This window comes from Mustela putorius, unplaced genomic scaffold (genome assembly GCF_011764305.1).
Source record: "Mustela putorius furo isolate JIRA1106 unplaced genomic scaffold, ASM1176430v1.1 tig00003834_pilon_pilon_pilon, whole genome shotgun sequence".
Taxonomy (NCBI): Eukaryota; Metazoa; Chordata; class Mammalia; order Carnivora; family Mustelidae; genus Mustela; species Mustela putorius.
Window position 1 is genome coordinate 62,712,289 of NW_025421987.1, and position 24,542 is coordinate 62,736,830.

General features: G+C 36.4%; 1 protein-coding gene across 1 annotated transcript in view; it reads left to right on the top strand.

Annotated features, from left to right (window-relative positions):
* Positions 1–6,747: 6,747 nt before the first annotated feature.
* The window catches only part of IQCJ (IQ motif containing J), a 243,421-nt gene continuing 225,626 nt past the window's right edge, over positions 6,748–24,542 (top strand). The window contains exon 1 of the mRNA XM_045088566.1: positions 6,748–6,957. Coding sequence (XP_044944501.1) covers positions 6,949–6,957 — 9 coding nt within the window. The 5' untranslated portion in view covers positions 6,748–6,948. The remainder of the gene's footprint in view (positions 6,958–24,542) is intronic.

Consider the following 24,542-nt stretch of genomic DNA (forward strand, 5'->3'; position numbering starts at 1 on the left):
GGGGGGTTGGTAGGTTCCAACTGCATTATTACCCCAGGTTGGTATTGGATTCGAGTTAAGTTTTCACTCAGTTCTATACTCCAAAAGTTCTATCCATTTTTCCCTTTAGGAGAAAAGCTTTCTTCATAATTCAGGAACTTAATTAATTTTGTTCGAATCATCAATTAAAGAAGTTGGAAGATACACAGCTGAATGCAGTTATATTTACTGATTCTTCAGACATTTGGAAGACATCAATATGGTATCTTCAATAAATATTTGTACTCAGTGCAGATGTGGGACTAATCAGAGTATAATAGGGGAAAATAGAGATTAGACTCAGACCCTATTTGTAATGTACTTCCACTTTTAGAAAAGATCTTTTATCATGAGAGCCATTCCTACTATACTAAAATTAACTACCATGTGATTGTAGCATTTACTGTAACATCATGCTTGTGTATGGCATCTGTGTTTGTCTCCCTGTTAATTCCTCAACCTTTCCATTTATTTTTCATGTTCACAAAGGTTAATTGACATCGACTACTGTTTATGTGAGGAATTCCTTGGTGAGTCTTAGTGGTGGCCACTTTGTAAGGTTTCAGTTCAGTCGAGCAAGAATTTTGATAGTCAATCTACAAGGCTCTCTGGAAGCCTAGCGCTTAATTGAAGTGCATTACCCCTGACTGGGCCGGATTGTTAGGCATGGGGGATGGGAGTGTGATTTTCTTGTCTCTCTCTTTCTTATGGTTTAATCCTCCATACACTGACTCCTTCTTAGGGTTTTTATAGACACTTTATCCCTTTGCTAAGACATTATGGGGCTAGAATAGTAGTGATTTACTAGCAATACTCTGATGCTTTGGGCTGAGGTAGGGCAATAAGACCACAATACATTTGTATGCTGTGTTTCGATTGATACACAAATCGGTATACATGTTGTTGTCTTCTGTACAGCAGCGCTATAATGTGGTCCGGGCGGACATAATCCCCACCACAGTGATGGGCAATCTGAAGCTAAGGTCACAGCGCTAGGTGATGGAGCAGCAAGTGAGAGCCTGGATCTTTGGACTCCTGGTCCAGTGCTTGTCCCCTGTAGCACATGGCACATGGGCCCATCTCCTTTGAAGTGAGGATCAGTTGTGTTTGCCATGAAGCGCTGCATGCTCTGTACGCTTTGAGAATCAGTGCATAGATGTCACTTCTTTAATCTGCAGTTGGCAGTGGACTCCTAGTCACTTGCTTTCCATACTTTGGATTTCTGTGGGTGGTGTTTGTATACTGTTCTCATTTTCTTCCACTGGTTGGCCTTTCAGGGCTTGAAAGATTGTCACTTAAAGAATACACTATATTTGTTTTATAGCAAAATACATAACAATAAATATAGACTTGTATGTGTGTGTATTATAGTATCTTGTGATTTTATATCTGCTATCACCAGATGGAATCAATGTAAAAAGCTTGGTTAGGAGTCTTTCAGCCTAATGATTTTGCTTTACCAGAGGGGGGGATCATATCAATTTTCCCTCAGGTAAATTAGTTTTTAGGGTTGAGATGTCTCTCTAGCATGACAACGTCTATTATCCTCTCCTAAAATCACTTCCTTATCCTTCACCATTTAGGTCCAGAGAAATAACACCCATAATGTCAGGGAAAAGGGGCTAATATCCCCACCCCACCTTTCTGTTCCAGGTTCACAGGCCTAATAATGGCAGCCAGCCAGCAACTTGGCTAACGTTTCACACAGAGCCATGGCCGTCTGCCTCTCAGCTGTCTGTGCAGGGCACCATCTGTGTTACTGGCCTCATGGCAGTGCCATGCCTCTGGGGATGGGTAGGTACCAGAGGCCTCTAAGCCTCCAGCCCTTCTGCCTGAGATGGTCTGCCAGCTCCTACAAGTCTTCCACTAATGCCTCAATTTTGTAGTATCTATGGACCCCCAGATGGCCCCAAAATGGACATGGGTGCACCGTTGCCTGCACTGGTATGTGTAGGGGATTTCAGGTCCATGGAGGCAGCTGGATGGTTTTGAAGCTTACTTTCTTTAGCTTCTGACTGGTGTGACTGACTTGATGTGTGGGGAATTGCCAGGGATTTTCCAAGCAGTAAGCATGAGTTTATAAAAATAGATCTCAGAGGTAGAATAATTTTGCCAGACTGTCACTTAGGATACTGGGGCTTTGTTTTATTTTAAATTCCTTTACCTATGAGTATGAGTGGCATGGAATTCCAGTATCCCCCATGGTTTCCCTCAGCATTAGGTATATGGTAAACTTCTGCCAACCAGCACTTGCAGAAGTTGAATTCTTATTTAGTGCTGTTTGCAAGGAGTCTTGGAGCCAAAGCCTTTTAAATCAAAGGAATTCAGGGAGAACAAAAGGTAATCTTTTGCCCTTAAGAGACAGGCCCTTACATTGTTCCATTAACCTTGTTTGCCTTAAATATCTGACTGGTTTAAGTAACTAGAGTGCCTTTGTCTCCCTGACCCAGTTTCATTAGGCAGGATGAGCACTAAACACACACATATGTGCATACATGCATATGAGTACACACATAAACCCTGCGGTTGGATTCTTGTGAGGGTACAGTCCATGTCGCTAATTATCATTCATCAAAATATATGAGATCTCTATTACGAAATGTTCTGTCTCCAAAAACAGATATTTCTTCTCTTTTAGAAAAATGTCTTTGGCTGGATCCCTGGTACTTTAATTAAAATCCCGGTTGCTCTTTAAAAAAATGTTATTGCATTTCAGACAGCTTGGATGTAAAACAATAAGTCCAGGAACCAGAACGTTTTGCCAGTGGGATGGAAGGGACCTTGAGGACGGATCAAAGTGCTGCCTGGGTTAGCTAGCCTGATGGGTCTCAGGGGATGGCTCCTGGGGGAAACGTGTCACTTAATGAGACCCACCCCATCAGCCTGAGTCTCTAAGCTTGAAGATAATTATTGGAAGCAGTCCCAAATTTTCTCCCATTTGTGCCCGTGACATAGTGTGGGTTATTATAAATAAAACAACTAAAAGGATTATCATTAACTAATTCATTAATTCATTTATATAGTGTTATGGACTGAATGTTTCTGTCTCTTTAAAATGCATACATTGAAACCCTAACATTTAGCCTGATGGTTATTGGGAGGTGGCACCTTTGGGAGGTGATTAGGTTTAGATGAGGTCATGAGGTTGAATCCACCAGGATGAGATTAGTGTCCTTGTAAGAAAAGGAAGAAACACCAGAACTTCCTCTCTGCCATGTGAGGATATAGTGAGAAAATGGCTGTCTGCAAGTCAGGAAGAAGTGTCTTACCAGGAACCAAATCTGCTGGCACTTTGACATCAGACTTCCCAGCCTCCAGAACTGTAAGAAATAAATGTCTATTGTTTAGGCTACCCCCTCTATGGTATTTGTTATGGCAGCCTGAGTAGACTAAGACATATATTTTAGTTATTCACGGCATTTATTTAACTTTTGTCTCCCTCGATGCACTGTGAACAATATGAGGGCAGGAACCACCACTGTCTTGCCCAATGCTGTGTCCCTGGCACCTAGGTGAAATGTGGGAGTGACAGGTGCTCAAAAAAACTTATGGAATGGGTGTGGATGTACATGACATACTGGTAGGAAGAATATGAAAATAACTAAAACATAGTCCCTTTCTTTATAGGGTAATGGCATATTGAAGACAATCGGATACTTTTGATCATTAAGACATGAGTTGCTATTTCGTAGTTAACTTATGATGCCTCAGGAACTTTTCATATTTTAACTCTCAACATAACTTGATAAGGAGGGTATTTTTTTCTTTTACAGCAGAGGAAGCAGGATGAGGGAATTTAAACAGCTTACCCAAAGACACATATCCTCTAGGTAGAGAATCCTGTCTTCAAACTCAGGTCTTTTTGTCTTTAATGTCTTTGCAGTGCTACCATCTTCGGGAATTTGTGCTTTTCCTTCTCTTAGTGTTTGAAGGTCAGGCTTTTCTGATTTTCTTAGCTGAGAACTAGAGGATATAGCAAACATTCACTTTTTCATAAAATTGCTACATGAAGAGGTTTATATTTTAGTTGATCACATGAGCTTTATCTTAAAAATATCTGCTGAGGTTGGTTTCTTCTTGAGTGAATGAAGGTGATGTTGAGCACAGGACAATCAGTGGGGGAAGGAGGCTGAATGAGCCCTCCTCTTTGAGCTATTTTTATGGTCATTGGGTGGGCTTATGGGACATAGAGTGAACTGTGATGAAAGCCAAAAGGGCAAGCAGACTGGCCTCTGAGGATGTCATGGCCATATTCCGTTCTTATACCTCTGAGGAATGGCATGGGATACTCCTCCACCACCACAGGTTAGAAGTAGAGCCTGGAGGAGCTGTTCTCATAAGGGCCCAAACCACCTTCTTATTTGAATGGGATGGCCATGGGAGAAGGGGGTCAGATGGTAGCCTGTTTTCTAGCTGTGAGACCATTCTGCTTGATGGTTGGATGTCATTTACCAGAGGTTCCTCCAGATCTGAGGTAGCTGCTGAAGCAGAGGGTGGAGTTGGCAGATAATATGCTTGTTTTCATGCTCTGAATTCCTCCATGGTCCCCACCAAGGGAAAATGGAGAAGGAGAAGCCCTGGTGCTGAGGCCCTAGATCTTCAGGCTGAAGTTTCACCATCATGAGATTTGATTTGCTGACTAGGTACATTAAGCAGTAAGATAGTAGAAGTCAGGAATTCTAAATTTTTATCTCAGATGTGCTCTTGTGTATGTGTCAGCTTGGCATAGAACTGGGTTTCTCAAAGAAGGTACTCATAAATTTTGGTAAAGAAATTATAGCTAAGGAAACAGACCTGAAGAAGTTATATGAATGAACCAAAAGATTTGGGCTTTTTTTTTTTTTTTTTTTTTCCTTCAGCTTTGGCTTCCAAATCCCTTTAGAACCTTGCAGACTCAGGCTCTGTGTCACATTGATTACATATGGGCCGTCCCCGTAGTAGAGAAATAGCAAAGAAAGACACAGGAGTAGAGGTCAACTTGAGTAGTTGTTGAGTTTGAGTGTAATGCAGCGGTGGATGGGATATCCTCCTCTCAGTTACTAGAGGGCTGATAATCATCTTGAATTGTTGTTAGTCTCATGGTGTGGAAGAGGGGATTTAAATCAGAATCATCTGGGGAGATTTTCAGAACATGTGTACAAACTCTGCTTGCCTCCCCCCACCAAAAATGAATCCAAAATAGAAGAAGAGATGGCAGTTAGCACCGGTATTTGTAAGTAATTCCGATGTGTGATCCCTTACTGGGACCTATTGTGGTTACCTGACAATGGTAAGCTCCTTGAGGGATGAGCTTAAGTGTCTCTGTGTTTCCCACAAAGTAGAGTGTCTAATTCACTAGATATTTGCTGAATAAATGGATGAAGCAGATGGCAGTGGAGAGATAAGAATAAATATCGTAGACAAAAAAGACTGGGCACTGAAATGTGAGGAAGCCCAAAGGCTGCTCAGTCAATACATGTTTATTGAGAGTGATTAAAGGAGAGCCCAGCCATCTTCAGCCGTCTTGCCATCGACCTTTTATCAATAAACATAAATACTGTTGTGCCCTTGACCTCAATAGTTAAAATAATAAATAGCTTAATTTGTCATTATTAATTGCACTTTGAATTTATTTTACATAAATGTGGCCTTGAAAAGAGAATCACTCCTACATTCATCCCATGCATTTTATCCTCGAGACTCCCAAAGGTGCATATGTCGTAAAACAAATAAAATCTGCCTCCCACCTCCACCCTCCCATTGATACCACATTTGCTAGTGAGTCCAGACAAATGGTTATTTGCAAGGTTGGATGAGTAGTTAAGCCACATAGGCACAATGTAATATGACAACATTCTTCATGGTAATACCGTCCTTCTCCTCATTACATTTGAATATAGATTGCCAGTGTATGATTCTTCCAACCTTACTCTCTATTCGTGAGCTGTGGAATTTTTCAGACAAGGTGAAGTCCACATGTGCTCCCCAGACATTATTGACTTATTTGTAAGCCTAAACAAAATCACAGCTATTGTCTCTAAGAAGTTAATTTGCCAAAGCTCTTTTCTTCCTACCCTTAATTATGTATATATTTATAGACTTGAGCTACCTGCCTGCTCAATGCTCATGTACCATATCTCTTATGTACCACTTAATGGCTCAGGGCTCTTCCTTTATACTCTCTTTGCTTCAAATTCAACATTTAAATATCTGTACTCAGCTTACCTTTTGAGTATTAAAACATTCTTTCTTTACTTCCTTGAAAAGCTGCAAATAAACCTTTTAACATTTTATCTGGACCAAACAGTAGTGGTTTTACACAAGGAATGAGAACTCTGTAAGTAAATCTGTGTATTTATATGACTAAAGTGCATTATAAAAAGAAGCCGTAAATCCAGTTTTCTACATAAAAGGAATTAGATTTTCCAGTTTACCTCTGCACTGGGATTAATAAAATGTGCAACAAATAGCTGATGGAATGATCCATTTGAAGTTTGTAAAGGCATCTTGGGAAACTGGCTAGAGTAGCCTTTTTATTTTTTCAAAAAAGGATGCCTGTTAATTTTTTGATTCAGTCTTGTTCTTGAATGACTGTTTTAAAATGAGCTGAGAGACTGTTACCTGCCCATTTCTGCATGGCTGAGCAAATGCACCCGTAAATCCAAGTTTCTCTTCATTTCCATCACTATACGTCTCCAAATTACAGAGAATTCATTCCTGAGCTGGAGAGGTGCCAGAAGTTTCTCATCTAGCTGTCTGTGGGCTGCCTTTTTCTTTCCCCTCTTTGAGGCTCTCTGATGCTTAGAGTGAGCTCAACTCAAAGGTTTCCAGCCTCACACTCGCCTTACATTCCCCCACAGTCACACCGAGCTCTGTGATTCTGAGGAATACCGTGTGCCAGCTTCCGATTCACAGTCTCCTTTTACCTGCAGGTGTTCCAGAAACTTCAAAATGCGTCTGGTAATGTATTTGCTTCTCTAAACATGCCACTTTGGCATGCATTATATGCAGCTGCTTATTATTTTTTAAAAAATCTGTCTTCTGAATAACATGCATGCTAAAAAATGTCAAAGGGGGATTGTAGAACAGTGAATCTTAATTATTGGTCTAGATGTGCATGTGTGTGTCCTTGTTAATGTAGGCATGTTTGCATAACATTATGCACAGGCATATTTCACTAAAGAAATCTCCCTGAAAGCACTACTTTTCACGCACATACAGGTTTTCTAATCAGATCTGTAAATATCTTACACAGCAGCAAGTAGAGGAAAAATACATTTTTCATCCCCCTGCAAATGACATGTTTTAGGTACCTATTTGAAAAACCCTCCTTTCTTTCTTTAAAAAAAAAAAAAGGTGAGAGAGAGAGAGAGAGAGAGAGAGTGTGTGTGTGTGTGTGTGTGTGTGTGTGTGTGTATTTGGGGTGTGAGGGTGTTGGTTTTTGAAAATTTGGCGAGAAGAGTTATCTTCCTGCTGCATAAGAATTTCTACCTCGTGTTACCTGCCTTCTTAAAACTCACTAATCACTGAGGAGAAGAGATGTGGTTCTGCTTAGAAGTAACCCCAGGGGGATGTTGAGCTGCAGTGTTCAGCAGGCATTTTAGGTATTCTAAATACTACTGCTTGAATAATAAGTAGATGGGGTAGATTTGCTATTGCGAGTCCTGCTATGTTTCCTGGCTTGTAGAAATCACATTTACACTGTACGTTTAGGATGTGCATGTGTTTATTGAACTCTAGTAAAGCACCATGAGAGTCTGGGCTCATAAATCACATTATTTATTTGCCCGTGTTGGGAGGTAGATTCTAAAATTAAGAAATTACTTAGCAATTAATAATATATTCAGCATCCCTTGTCTCATTGGGTGAGATTTACATCCTTGGGACTTGCTCTTCTAGTTATAGAGATGAATGATTTAAGGTTCAGACTTAATTGCTATTTCAAATCTTTAAGCTAGAAAGATGCTTGTATCACTTTATTTAAAAGCCTTATTTTGAAAAATGTGTATATATATTTCTAACTGGTGGTAAGCCAATCATGACTATAATGTGCTCTGTGTTTAAGATATACAACTTAATTATTATTCACTTTCTTATCTTCATAGTATAATAATTCTTTCACTTTACATGATGTTTTTGCTCCTGAGAGATCAATAATTATTGTTGTAAAGATGAGAATAGTGTAGCAACTCAGAATTCAAAGAAAAGTAGGTTGAAGTGGAGTTTTTTGAGAAATTAAATAATAATAGATTTTTCCAAGTAGGTTTTCTAAATGTACAGTGGGTTTGATATTTGAAAATGGAAACATCTTAAATGTAAACTTGTTAAGTGGAATAGACTAGGATAATATTAATGCATTCTTGTTAAGTTCCTCACTACATTTAAAATGAGGTAGTAAATAGGTTATTTTACATTGACTATTAATTGCTTTTGCTTTGTGATATTGATTATAAAACAAACAATTGATTTTTTACTGGCTTTGAGTTGGAGATGACTGTAAACTTTGGTAAAATAGTTTACTGAATTGTAACAATAAAAATGTATAGTCTTAAAAATCATTTTGAATGCTACTTTTACTTTTTAGCATTCAGGATCTAATATTTTATCACTTAGAGAGCTGTGAACTTACAGAATATTATGTATATTTTAAGAAAATTACCTAACTTTTAAGGCTGATTTTTGTCAACCTTGTTCAATTCGTAATTACTCCAAGTAGCATAGTAAAAATGCATTTCAATATGTATGAATGGTTCTTGAAAGGGCATATTATATTAGGAACCATTAAAAACCTGTGTGGGCTATTAACGTTATACTCATGTATTGCTCTGTATATAAAGGATTTTTATTTTAGGTACCATTCATTTCCAGTATTTAAATGCACCTAAGATTGTGACCTATTTGATGTAGGAACCTTGTCTTTGAATGTGAATATCTTGATGAGGGTTTCAAATTGAATGTAGTGGATGGTTGGAGATTTAATAGCACTTTTTAAATATGTATTGCAATATGCATTAATGCATATATACAAATATTGGGCTTTGTAAAAACATTTTTTGCATTCAACCAACCTTCGAGGTTGGTTATTTTATTTGAAGTCAGTTTCATAGGCATAAAAAGAGGTCTTATTTTTCTGTGCCTATATGACACTATGTAGCAGCAGGAAAACATTCAGTGCCATTTTGTAGGGAATATTGCATATACTAAATAGTGAAAGGAAAAATGCCTTGTTTCTGTTTCTAATTATGATTTCCTACTGCCTTTTAGATGTATGGTAGACCAGGCCTTTATTGTATAAAACACATTTGTATTATCTGTAATACCTGAAATGATTGTAGAACGCTTCCTCTATACATTAGTTTCCCCATTATATGACTGAGATTGTTTTATGAAATATTTCATTTCTTAAGGCTGACATATAGAAAGAGTGTTTAGAAATATAATTTGTAGACTGACCATGCACCTATAACTGAAAACATTCATTCTTAAAGTAAGCATTTATTGAGCATAGCTTTGCCAAGCCATCTTCTATCCTTGGACAAAAGAGTGAGTGGAGCAGGAGGGTTCTTATCTGTCTCTTTAGACAGGAGATGCTATTCCTATTTCATCATTAACAATTATTTATGGAGGCACACACACCTTCAACATAGCTTGAGAACCATATAGATATAGATATACATATATCTATCTGCATGGGGTGTGTGTGTGTGTAGATATATATACACATATATATGTGTGTATATATATATATACATATACATACATATATGTATATATATATATACACATATATATATATCAAAAAGATACCATTCTAGGGTTTGCCCATAGAATGGAATGATCACAGCTGGGGTGGTTAGAGCAGGCAAGCTGGTCAAGGAAGCTCTGGAGAAGGTGAGTTTGAAGGACATTATTACCAGGAACTGATGGAAATGGGAGGAATAGGCATTTGGGGTGAAGGGAAAAGAAAGATGTTAGCAGGAGACAACAAGGTGATAACGTTGCATAGAGAAGAGACACCATATTGGGAGTGATAGGAAGTGAAATTGAAAAAAAAAAAAACCACAGGGTTGAGTTTGAGATATTTGAAGGTAGAATAATTTGAAGATTAAATTAATCATCATTAGCTCTATCATATCCTGTGGAAGATTTTGTGAAAGCAAGCATTTCTTCTATTTTATCATAATCAATAACCTCCATAAATAGCATTTCAATGTCTATTCAATAACATAACCTTTCATGAATATTTACTATGGGCCAGGCACAGTGCTAAATCCTTTCAATGCATTATCTTGTATAGTCCTCACTTACTATTAAAATCCTTATACTACAAATGAAGAAACTGAGGTACTGAGAATTCTATAACTTATTTAAGGTTATACAAAGTCAGAAGTGCCTGAGCTGAAATTTGAACCCAGACTCTGGAGCCCAGACTTTCAACCTTTCTGATTTCTATACATCAGCCTCCTGTTACCCAGTTCAAACTTGTGTTAAGTCCCCTCTGATTACTCTCGTCCTCACCTCCTTCTTTAATCAGTTGTGAAATCCTATTTGCACATCATATTTTCTTATATCTTTTTCATTCTTTACACATTTTTACATAAACACTCGAACTTTATATAACTCTGATAAAAGAAGAATTACATATGATACAGCCCCTCGTACCTCTGTTTGTTGATAGGGACAACTCCTGTTTAGCCTCCTTATACACCTTATTCTGAAGACTTGATTTCCCTAACTGTAAAATGGATATTATGACAACTAGCTTCTCTAAAGAAGTATGGTGCTGTAGAATAAATAGAAACTTCAGAATTAAACATGCCTGCATACTAATTCTCCCTCTGTCACTTTGGCAAGCCGCTTTAATATCTCTGAGGAATAGGGATAGCACTCACATTGTTGTGAGGATAAGATAGTCCGTGTGTTGAACAGGCATTTAATAAATGTTTGGCACATCATTAAGTGCAGAGCCAGATAGATGCGTCATTGGTTAAAAACTTGACTCTGGACTCAAGCTTCTTAGGTTCAAATCTGAACTCTGTCACTTATCACCTGCATGATGTTGAGAAATTTACTTAACTTCTTTGTGCTTAGTTTTTTCGCATGTAAAATGGGAATGATGAAAGTATCTTCCATTTAGGATTGGTGGGGGGAACATGTGACTTAATGCAAGTAAAGCACTAGAAATAGTGCCTGGCACAGGGTAAGCGTGTTAAGTGTTAAGCCCCTCTTGATGAGGCTGGGTTCACTGCAATCTTGTTTCTTTTCAGAATGAGAAGACTGATAATTCACAGTATACTTAAAGGCAGGAATTTACAATTTCTTGGTATCCAGTGTCCACCGAGTCATTGATATTATATATACCTCAGTCTAACAGTTTCTTGTACAGTCTATACTGTTGTTGGTGAAAGTTAGGCTCTTGCGTACCAGTTGTAAGGAAAGATTAAATTGGTACAGCAACCTTTAAATGGCAGTTTGGAATATCTGTCACTATTTTAGTATTTTTATTTTAATTTCAGTATAGTTAAAAAGACAATGTTACATGTACAGTTTTAGTTGTACAATATAGTGATTTGACAATTCTGTATATTAATCAGTGCTCATCAAGATAAATGCATTCTTAAAGTTTTTTTTTTTAAAGAATTTATTTATTATTTTGACAGATCAGAAGCAGGCAGAGAGAGAGGGAGGAAGCAGGCTCCCCGCTGAGCAGAGAGCCCAATGCGGGGCTCGATCCCAGGACCCTGAGATCATGACCTGAGCCAAAGGCAGAGGCTTAACCCACTGAACCACCCAGCCGCCCCAAGATAAATGCATTCTTGATCCTTTTATCTATTTCACCCTTCCCTCACCCAAATCCCCTCTGGCAGCCATCAGTTTGTTCTCCATAGTTAAGAGTCTTTTCAATATTTCTCTTTTTTTCCTTTCGTTTGTTTAATTTCATAAATTCCACATATAAGTGACATATCTGGAAAAATGTTGCTATGTTCGATGCATGTGCTCTCTTGTAGTATTTTTATAATTTCAGGTTTCACATTCAGGTCCATTTTGAGTTTATTTTTGTATATGGTGAAAGAAAGTGGTCCAGTTTTATTTTTTTGCGTATTGCTCTCCAGTTTTCCAAGCACCATTTGTTGAAGAGACTTTTTTCCATTGCATATTCTTGCCTCCTTTGTCAAAGATTGACTGTGTAATTGTTTATATGTGGACTTTCTATTCTGTTCTACTGATCTCCGTGTTGTTTCTGTGTCAGTACCATACTGTTTGATTACTCTAGTTTTGTAGTATATCTTGAAATCTGGGATTGTGATAATTCCAGTTTTGTTTTTCTTTTTCAATATTGCTTTGGCTATTTGGGGTCTTTTTTGATTTCATATAAAGTTTAGGATTGTTTGTTCGAGTTCTGTGAAAAATGCTGTCAGTATATCTGACACCATTTTAAATGCACATCTCTTGTGACCTATCAATTTTACTTCTAAGTAAAATACATAATTGAGTAAAGATGTGGTGAAATTGTTGCTTGCAAACTTATTTGTGATGTTAGAAATCTGTTAACAACTAAATATATAGACAGAAAAAAAATTTAAATAATTTATGGTAGAGCCATGCAATAGAATACTGCAGAGGAGATTTTAAAACTGTTAGATCCATAGCGGTGGATATGAGAAACTAAACAAGTATACTTTTAGGAGGAAAAAAGAGCATTTTTTTTTGAGCAGTCTGTGTAGAATAAGTGATACTGTTTTTGTTAAAAAAATAGATATATTTATATCCATTTGCTTATTTAAGCATAGAAAAACTCTCCAAATATATACGAGAAACTGTCAGTAGTGTTTACTAAGAAGAAGTGGAACTGTGCATTGAGTGGGCACTTTTACCCTCCACTGTACATGTGCTATTAGAATTGTTTAACATGGGCATGTATTGCTCTTACAATTTAAAATTTAAAAAATTTAAAATTTAAAAAATTTTAAATTTTTTAAATTTAATTTAAAATGGTCAATTTAAAAAATGGTCAAGAAAAATCCCTTCATTTCCTCTATTCCCCAGATACTAATTTTTTAAAAAATTATTCCATCATGCAAGTATAATCCTAAACCTTGGTGTAATATTTTTGAATTATTGAGCCAAATGTTATCCTAAGTTAAAACAGAATGTGTAACAACTCAGAGCCAAAGCCTCAACTTTGCTCCCAGGGAGCAGAAACCAAAATGACTAAGGAGATTTCTTGACATCAAGTCACAGGAGAGTCTTAAGTCCTGTGGCAAAAATTCCTGTTGTTCAAAAGTTCATGCACTTGGAGAAGAAACATTAAGTCAAACAGCCTCAGATGGGAGAATGTAACATCTATTCAGTGACTTTTCCTCAGGACTTACTTAATTGAATGCTAAACATGGGAAAATATTACACATGGGATTTTTTTCCTCCAACATTGTTTCTCTGTATCTAAAGCCCCTCAGTCACTTAGTCTTTTGCAAAATGCAATATAAAAGTTACATTGCTTTTGGGTTTTGAGGGCAGAAGTAATTTGCAGGGAGAGGTTAATCAAGATTTTTGCCCTTTGTGCTTTTAAAAGTGCTTACACATACATTGTCTCATTTGATACTCATAAATGATGTATTTAAGAGAAGTATAATAAAGCTCATTTTCCACATAAGGACCTGAGGTTCAGAGAGGTTAAGTGACAAGCTTAAGCAAGTCAGTGTGGAGCTGAACTCACAAGGGCTCTTGGTTATCCTGGTTATGTCTTGGCTGTCCTTGCCACTGGTAGCCAAGGTCATGGCTGTGTAGCAGAGTCATTACTTTGGTTGTACTATTGATCTAATATTTTCTTGAAATCATTTTTATTCTGGTTTAGGAAGACCCAGGCATGACCAATTGGAATTTCTCTCTAATATGAATTATAAACACACTCATTCAAATGGCTAAGGGACATCTAATAAAATTGAGGTAGACCCAGGTTCCCATTTTGACTCTACTCCTTACTAACTATGTAATCTTGGGCAAATTGTTTTCTCATCTATAAAATGGGAATAAGGATAGCATTAATCTTCCTGGGATGCTTTTAAGAGTTTAAACAAAATAATGTATGAACAGTGCTTGGTAGAATATATGGAACATTAGAGCAAGGGTCAATAAACACCAGCTACAATAATAATTATTAATAATATAATAAATAAATAAGAGTCCAGGTGGATACAACAGGCATGACTCTAGTAGAGACCAGAGCTTTTGTGCACTTGGAGATGACATCCAAGAGCAGCATCCCAGGGTGGACACCAGCCAGTTTCTTTCTTTTTAGAGAAAGCTACCCTGGAATCATAAAGAGCTAACTAAACAGGTAGTGTTTAAAACTTCACTGTGCCTCATTGCAGGAGCGTGGGAATCTTTGACTTAAGAGACCACCTCCAGCCAGAAATAGAACTCAGCAGTTTTCCAGTTTGTGATCAACAGTAAGATGAGGTAGGTGAGTCTCTTAAATTTTAACTTCTTAAATCAGATTTTGGGGGAAATATGAGAACCCAGAGCTCAGAATCCATGTAATGAATAGTGAGGGGATTTATTTGCTACTTAGCTTCAAAGTAAACTTACTAATTCTTTTGAGCTTTTTAAAACTTAATTTTCTTTACTATAAAATTAATTTTTGCATACTGAATAAAATGCATAGAATCAAACAGAAGAAATAAAAACTCTTAGAAAGAAACATCATTTGCATTTATTCTGGTATGCATTTTTGATACTTTTATAAATAATTATATTTTAAAAAACAAAACTGTAAAGCAGTCTATAAATAGTTTATGGCCTTTGAAATCCTAGCAATATATCATGCACACCTTTCCATGCCAATAAATGTTTTTCTAGAACTTCATTTTAATGATTGTGTAGTATTCCTTTGGATGGGCATTTCCATCCAAAGAATATTAACTAATTGTCTAATGTTGAATGTTTAGGATGTTTTCTTCCTGCAAGAAAAATTTTTCTTGAAAAAAGTCATTGTACAAATCCTTGATTCTTTCTTTAAAATAAATTCCTAGTAGTGGAATTTCTAGGTCAAAGTATAAATGTATTTTTAAAGATTTTGGTGTCAAATTGTCTTCTAGGTAAATTTTTACCAGTTTTATCCTAATTATTGTTAGTGCACAAGTATAACTAGATCATTGACTATTTAAGTAAATAAAACTTGTATTCATTTATTATAAAAGGTGAATACTTTTATAATAGCCTGTATTGCTCTGCCAAGAATAAAGTGTATTTCTTTTTAATGCCAACTTCTATTTTTGTTTTCATACTTCAAACACAACATATCCATAAAATAGTTTGTTGATTTTTCTGGGGAGTCTGGTAATGATATCAGTATAATGTGATTAGCTTTTGATGAAATGTTACGGAATTTGGAAATAAGTTGGAGGAAAAGTTGTTACAAGCACACTTCCACTGCAGCCCATTAATTCCATTCACATACCTTTTTAAGGTGTGAGAATAAAACAATCAAGGACATATAAACCCTTCCACTGCGGTTATCGTCACATCAATTTTCTCTGGAGTTGAAAGTAAACCTGCCCGATCCTTTCTGCACCACACTAGGTTTCACAGTGGAAATGTTAAGATTGGAACCTTTTCAGTAGAAATTACTCTTGATGACACCAGCTCTGCTGTCAGAGTAACTCCTGCTGGAAACAAAGTGTCTGAATTAATGGTCTAATAAACTGAGTTAGTGTTTCATTTTGGCAAAGGATTAATTAGGGGAAAAGAAACTAACATTTATTTGGGCCCTTTATTATTACATGATTGCATTTAATACTCTCTATAAACCTATGAGGTAGGTATTACCATGGGCATAATGAACAACTTAAATAAATTGTCTTGCTTAAGGCCACACAGCTAGTGAGCTGCAAAGGTAGGATTTGAACCTGGGTTCCCTTCTTTTGGAGCCTGTGCTTTTTATACTGCTCTTTCTTACCAGTTATATAGCAGAGCTGACTGTTTCTCTTCTAGAATATTCATTTTAAGTATGAACACACTGTTAACCAACTGAACTATAGGTTCTCTCTTAAAAATCAGCATGTCAGGCAGGCTTGGAGACTGGATCCACTTATAATTGCTGTTTTATTTGGGATACTCTTGTAGGCCCCAAACAGAACACCCACGATCTTGCTTAACAAGATATCCTGAGACAGAGGGGTTTTGCGTATTTTCAGAGTCTTAGTGATTTCATTAGAGACCTACGTTCTTTCCATCTTACTGCTCTGCTGTGTTCAGTGCTGGCTCATATTTGCCTTTTATAGTTGTGTGGTGATTTTAGGAGCTCTGAATACATCTTTATAAAACAATGTTCAGAGACAGAAAAATGAGATGGCTCCTTCTCCTGCCCTTGTTGTTTTTTTTGTTTTTTTTTTTAAGGGCAAGACAAACTGCCCACTAGATTCTCTCTTGTGCCTTATGCCCAGAGCTGTGTCATGGGCCCCTTCCTAAACCAAACACTGGCATGGAGAATGACTTAGGCCAATCAAATATAGGCTCAGGGCTGGAAAGAGTGAACCCTGAAACCAGGGCCAGGTGGGAGGAGAAAGCAACTGAAAATGCTACCAACACTCTTTGGGGGAGATTTGGGGATTTTTTTTTTTTTTTCTTAATAGTGTGTATGCTGTGAGGTTCTTCAATGGGAGAAATGTAAAACAAGTTTTACTACCATCTGCAAATGTCATTTTTTCAGTATAGTCTATCTATTAAAACCTTCCAATTTCTATCACATTTCTCTAGCAAAGAACTAGGTAAAGGGTATATAAGATCTTCATGTATCATCTCTAACAAATGCATGCAAATCCATAATTGTCTAAAAATAAAAAGTGAAAAATATTGTGAGGAAAAAAATTGAGTGTACTAGAGATTTGTTTGGAAATGTTGAGTTTGGGGAGCTAAAGAAGCCTCAGAGGATCTTTCTAGGACAGTTCTTTTTTTTTGTTTTGTTTCATTAATTTTTTTTATTAATTTTTAATTTTTTTTATTTTTATTTTTTTATTTTTTTAAGATTTAATCCATTTATTTGACAGAGATCACAAGTAGGCAGAGAAGCAGGTAGAGAGAGAGAGATAGAGAGGGGAGGAAGCAGGCTCCCTGACAGACAGAGAGCCGGATGTGGGGCTTGATCCCAGGACCCTGAAATCGTGACCCGAGCTGAAAGCAGAGGCTTTAACCCACTGAGCCACCCAGGCGCCCCAAATGTATAGATACTTTTTACAGAAAAAAAGATAAAATTGCTTTGCAAGTTGTATACTTTTGTTGACACATATATAATGTTATGGGCAAGGTGGATAAGATGGACGAGGCTCCAAGGTCCACAGAACCATGATCTATGTTACAGAAAAAACTTAAAACAATTTATCGTGTCCATCCCTTCTTTTTTTTTTTTAAATTTTTAATTTTTTATAAACATATATTTTTATCCCCAGGGGTACAGGTCTGTGAATCGCCAGGTTTACACACTTCACAGCACTCACCAAAGCATATACCCTCCCCAATGTCCATAATCCCACCCTCTTCTCCCAAACCCCCTCCCCCCAGCAACCCTCAGTTTGTTTTGTGAGATTAAGAGTCACTTATGGTTTGTCTCCCTCCCAATCCCATCTTGTTTCATTGATTCTTCTCCTACCCACTTAAGCCCCCATGTTGCATCACCACTTCCTCATATCAGGGAGATCATATGATAGTTGTCTTTCTCTGCTTGACTTATTTCACTAAGCATGATACGCTCTAGTTCCATCCATGTTGTCACAAATGGCAAGATTTCATTTCTTTTGATGGCTGCATAGTATTCCATTGTATATATATACCACATCTTCTTGATCCATTCATCTGTTGATGGACATCTAGGTTCTTTCCATAGTTTGGCTATTGTGGACATTGCTGCTATAAACATTCGGGTGCACATGCCCCTTTGGATCACTACGTTTGTATCTTTAGGGTAAATACCCAATAGTGCAATTGCTGGGTCATAGGGCAGTTCTATTTTCAACATTTTGAGGAACCCCCATGCTGTTTTCCAGAGTGGCTTCACCAACTTGCATTCCCACCAACAGTGGAGGAGGGTTCCCCTTTCTCCGCATCCTCGCCAGCATCTGTCATTTCCTGACTTGTTGATTTTAGCCATTCTGACTGGTGTGAGGTGATATCGCATTGTGGTTTTGATTTGTATTTCCCTGATGCCGAGTGATATGGAGCACTTTTTCATGTGTCTGTTGGCCATCTGGATGTCTTCTTTGCAGGAATGTCTGTTCATGTTCTCTGCCCATTTCTTGATTGGATTATTTGTTCTTTGGGTGTTGAGTTTGCTAAGTTCTTTATTGATTCTGGACACTAGTCCTTTATCTGATATGTCGTTTGCAAATATCTTCTCCCATTCTGTCAGTTGTCTTTTGATTTTGTTAACTGTTTCCTTTGCTGTGCAAAAGCTTTTGATCTAGGACAGTTCTTGAGTTTAAAGACCATGTTAGGGATGAAGGGAGTTAATAAATCTGGAAGTTGTTTGCATGAAAGTAGGTAGGGATGTCTTTGGTGAAATTCCCTGGGAGTGAGAATAAAGGCATAATAATAATAATGGGAGCTCATATAATTGATGAATTACAAAGTGCCAGATATTGTGCAACTCCTTTGGACTCATAATATACCTACTATTAATATATCCAATTCCAGATGAGAAAATTAAGGCTTAAAAGAATTAAGTAACTTTTTCAGGTTCACAGAGCTGGTAACAAGAGGAGCTAGTCTGTGTGACTTCAGAGGTTACACTGCCTCCAGTAGTAAAGAAGAGCCCCCCCGTAAAAGCAGTTATTGCCAGTCTTGGCAGGAAAAGAGAAACTCATGAAAGTGACAAAAATGGTAACTTCATTACACCCAGTTTTGTGTCCTGAGCTTTAATGAGATTTTATTCTAATACTGTCTTTCAGTGTGTTACCAAGGGGGAACGGAGACTCTGGGTGCACGAGGTTGATAGATAGGCAGGTTGGTTCTTTAAGCATGTGGTCCACAGAGCTTGTGGGTGGGGCTCCTACTGAGTTTCTTACTAGAGTCAGTGGACCAAGGGCCAAGGGAGGGAAGAAAGAGCAGTGATCAGGAGACTTGGCCCACACTGATGGGGAAGCATGCAGTGGTTGTATCATAATGGAAGAACTAGGAAGAAAGGAATGAGATGAAGTAAATGTCAGCTATGAGGACACCAATGTGCAAGTGGATGAAATGAGATGATTCTGGAGCTGTCCAGTGCTTGCAGATGGCCTGCAGCGGCCTTCCTGTAGATCTTCTCTGCAAGATCCCCTCCCTTGGAGAAGCAGAGCTGAGGTCAATATAAACCCATTTGTCTGACTTAATCTTAAGCTTCCTACATTTTCTTTTTATTAAACTGGCCAACTGGAAAGAATCAGTCAAATTGACCAGTTGTCTGGTTTCATGTGGGCATAACATAAAAAAAACCTCACCAGCTTTTAGGAAAAAGGAATGTCTTTTTATTTATTTATTTATTTATTTATTTTTTCATTTAAATTTTATTTAGTTAACATACAGTGCAGTATTGGTTCCTGAAGTAGAATTCAGTGATCTATCACTTACATACAACACCCAGATTTCATCAAAACAGAGGCCCTCTTTAATACCCTTCACCCATCTAGCTTTTGTTGATTTGTATCTTAATTCCTGAAGATATAGCTTAAAAAAAAAAAAAAAACAACTAAATCCCTACAGTATACTGAAAAGAATCAATTGAGGAACTTTTCAAAATTATATTAATGATTAATGTTAACTCTAATTTGATTTTTTTTTTTGGTGTATTATTGAGTACTTTAGCACTGTTGTTTTTCTAGTTCTTCAGTTTTTCAGCTTTTACTATAATAACATTGCTTAAAAAAAATACCCCTAGGATAAATGGGTCATTATAGGTGTAGAGCAGAGAAATATAGGTGAGTCTGTAGTGCCAGAAATCAAGGCAGTTCTTCTCCTCATTTCAAGCTGTATTACAAAGCTATAGTAATGAAAACTGTATGATTTTGATGTAAAAATGACATATAGATTCATTGAATAGAATAGAGAGCTCAGAAATAAACCCAGGCATTTAAAATCAATTAATTTTTGACAAAGATACCAAGAATTCACAATGGGGAAAGGGTAATCTCTTCGATAAGTGGTATTGGGAAAACTAGATATCCATATGCAAAAGAATGAAATTGAACCCCTATCTTACAGTATAAACAAAAATCTATTTAAAGTGGATTAAAGACATAAATGTAAGACTTAAACATATGAAACTCCTAGAAGAAAACAGTAAAAAGCTCCTTGTCATTGGTCTTGGCAATGTTTTTTTTTTAGATTTGACATTGACACCAAAAACAAAAGCAAAAAAGCAAAAATAAGCACATGGGACTACATCAAATTAAATCTGCACAACAAAAGAAACAAAATGAAAAGGCAAGTTGTGTATTGGGAGGAAATATTTGGAAACCAATAGCCAACAAAGGGTTATTATTCATATAAAATTATATTATATAATAATAGCATTATTTTATTCCTTTTCACTTTATTCTGTTATATATATGGAACTCATACAACTCCATGGCAAAAATACCAATAACTCAACTGAAAAATGGGCAAAGGACCTGACTAGAAGTTTTTCCAAAGAAGACATACAAATGGCCAATAGGTAGATGAGAAATTGCTCAACATCACTAATAACCAGGATAATGCAAATCAAAACCACAGTGAGATATTACTTCATGCCTGTTAAAATGTCTATTATCAAAAAGACAAGAGATAAGCATAGATGAGGGTATATGGAACAGGGAACCTTTGTATACTGTTGGTAAGAATGTAAATTGGTACAGTTTTTATGAAAAACAGTATGCAAGTTCTTTAAAAAATTATAAAATAGAACTATATGATCTGGCAATCCCACTATTAGGTTTGTGTCTAAAGGGAACAAAATCGCTGTCTCAAAGAGTTACCTGTGCCTTCCATGTTTTAATCAGGATTATTCATAGTAGTCAAAATATAGAAACAATCTAAGTGACTATTGATTGATGAATGGATAAAAGACACACACACACAATGGAATATTATTCAGTCTTTAAAAAGAAAGAAATTCTTCCATTTATGACAATATGGATAAGCCAATAGGATATAGTAAACTAGACATAGGACAAATACAATATGGTATCACTTATATACAAACACATATAAATGAAGAGCAGAATGGTGGTTGCCAGGGACCGGGGATGTGGCAGGGGGGAGGTAAAATGGAGGGAGATTGATCAAAGGGCACACATTTTTAGTTACATGATGAATAAGTTCTGAGGAGCTAATGGACAACATGGTTTCTATAATTAATAATACTGTATTACTGTATGTTTGAAATTTGCCAAGAGAAGATGTTAACATTCTCACAAAAAAAGAGTAAATGTGTGAGGTGATGGGTATGTTAACTTGATTGTGAGAATCATTTCACAATGTATGCATATATCAAATGAGCAAAATATGTTATAATTTTGTTTGCCAATTATATTCCAATAAAGTTGGAAAAAAGAAACAAAGGAATTCTGAAAACCTCAAACACACACACACACACAAACACACACATACACACACACGATTACATGAAGGAGCTCCCTTTGGCATATTTCAGGACCATTTGAACATCAAAATAATAATAACTTTAAAAGGTTACAACATTAAATAAAATTTTCAGATGTCCATGGGTTAACAGTGATACTAAAAATAAAGAGAAAGGATGAAAGAGTGAGGAAACCTGTTCTTCATAAAATGCCAGCTAATCAGTGCAAAAGAAATGATAGAATTAGACAACTCTTCTAAATTTCTGATAAAGTAGATTATCAGTGGGATGTGAAAGTCATTTGAGGATTCAGGGCATTTTCAGAATCTCAACATATCACCTCTCATATGACTTAAATTATTACCAAGGGGGAAATGTGCTTTTATAGTGAAGAGATTCAGAAGACACCACGTTACACAAATTAGCATTGCTGAAAGTGGGACCAGCTGACATTAACTATTTCCTCATGTGTAAGAAGAATACAGTATCACCTATATAGTACTCTTGATAAAAATTTTAAATCAGTATGTAATCATAGAATAATGTGACAAGTCCAGAATCTATTTTATAAGACAAGTGGCTGGTATCGTTTTAAAAAATCCAGTATAATTAGTTTCAGGTGTACAATACAGGGATTCAGCAATTCTCTCCATTACTGGGTGGTCATCAAGATATGTGCACCACTAATTCCCTTCGACTATTTCACCACCCTGTCCCATCCACCTCTGCTCTTATCACCATGTTTGTTCACTATAATTAAGAGTTTGTTTTTTGATTTCTCTCTCTCTCTCCTTTTATTTTGGATGCTTTATTTCTTCAATTGCCCTTATGAGTGAAATCATATGGTATTTGTCTTTCTCTGGCCGACCTATTTTGCTTAGCATTATACTCTCTATGTCCATCTATGTTGCTGAAAATGGCAAGATTTCATTATGTCTTATGAATGAGTAGAATACCATTGTATTCTGTATATTACTTCTTCTTTATCCATTCATCTAACAGTGGGTAGTTGGGCTGCTTCCATAATTTGGCTATTGTAAGTAATGATGCAATAAACATAGAAGTGCATATATCCTTTCTGAAAAGTGTTTTTGTATTGTTTGGGTAAATACCCAGTAGTGTAATAACTGGATCATATAATAGTTATGTTTTTAATTTTTGAGGAGCCTCCATACTGTTTTCCGTAGTGGCTGTACCGGTTTGCATTTCCACCAACAGTGCATGAGGGTTCTTTTTTCTCCAATCCTCTCCAGCACTTGTTGTTTCTTGTGTTTTTTATTTTTGCCATTTTTATAGGTGTGAGGTGATATCTCACTAGGGCTTTGATTTGCATTTCCCTAATGATCAGTGAAGTTGAGCATTTTTTCATGTATCTGTTTGCCATCTGGATGTCTTCTTTGTAGAAATGTCTGTTCGTGTCTTATGCCCACTTGTTAATTGGATTATTTGGGTTTTTTTGGTGTTGAGTCATATAAGTTCTTTATATATTTTGGATACTAACTCTTTATCAGATGTGTTATTTGCAGATACCTTCTATTTAGTAGGTTGTCTTTTAGTTTTATTGTTCTCTTTGTTGTACAGGAGCCTTTTATTTTGATATATTTACAATAGTTTATTTTTGCTTTTGTTTCCCTTTTGCCTCAGGAGACATCTACAAAAATGTTACTATGACTGATATTGCAGAAATTACTGACTGTGGTCTCTTCTAGGATTTTTAGGGTTTCAGGTCTCACACATTTAGGTCCTTAATCTGTTTTGAGTTTATTTTTGTGTATGGTAAAAGAAAGTGGTCTAGTTTTATTCTTTTCACATAGCTGTCCAACTTTCTCAACACTATTTGTTGAAGAGACTTTTTCCCGTTACATATTCTTGCCTTCTCTGTTGAAGATTAATTGACTATGTAATTGTGGGTTTATATGTGGACTTTCTATTCTGTTCTACTGATCTCTGTGTCTATTTCTGTGCCAGTACCAAACTGTTTTAATTACTATAGCTTTGTAGTGTATCTTAAAATCTGCGATTCACAGACCTGTACCCCTGGGGATAAAAATATATGTTTATAAAAAATAAATAATTAAAAAAAATCTGGGATTTTTATACCTCCAGTGTTGTTCTTTTTCAAAATTTCTTTGTCTATTTGGGGTCTTTTGTGATTCCATACAAATTTTAGCATTGTTTGTTTGAGTTCTATGAAAAATGATGTTGGTATTTTGATTGGAATTGCATTAAATCTTTAGATTGCTTCGGGTAGTGTAGGACATTTTAACAATATTTATTCTCCCAATCTATGAGCTGGAACACTTTCCCACTAGTTTGTGTCATCAGTTCGTTTCTTCATTGTTTTACAGCTTTTAGAGTATAGGTCTTTCACCTTCTTGGTTAAGTGTATTCCTAGATATTTTATTATTTTTGGAGCAATTGTCAGTGGGATTATTTTCTTAATTTCTCTTTCTGCTACCTCATTCTTAGTGTAGAGAAATGGAATGGATTTATATACTTATTTTGTGCTATGTACTCTTTCTGAATTCATTTATCAGTTCCAGTTGTTTTTTGGTGGAGTCTTTAGGGTTTTCTGTATTTGGTATCATACCCTCTACAAAAAGTGATAAAATCTCACTTCTTCCTCACCAAATCATATGCATTTTATTTCTCTTTTCTTACCTGATTGTTGTGGCTAGGACTTTTAGTACCATATTGAATAAAAGTTGTGCGAATGGACCTCCTTGTCTTGTTCCTGATCTGGGGGAAAAGCCCTCAGTTTTCCACCATCAAATATGTGGTTTTTTCATTTATGGCCTTTATTATTTTGAGGAATGTTCCCTGTAAACTTTGCTGGGGATTTTTTCTTTTTTAAATCAAGAATGGATGTTGTACTTTGTCAAATGTGTTTTCTTTACCTATTGAAATGATCATATGGTTTTTATTCTTTCTCTTATCGATGTGATGTATCACATGA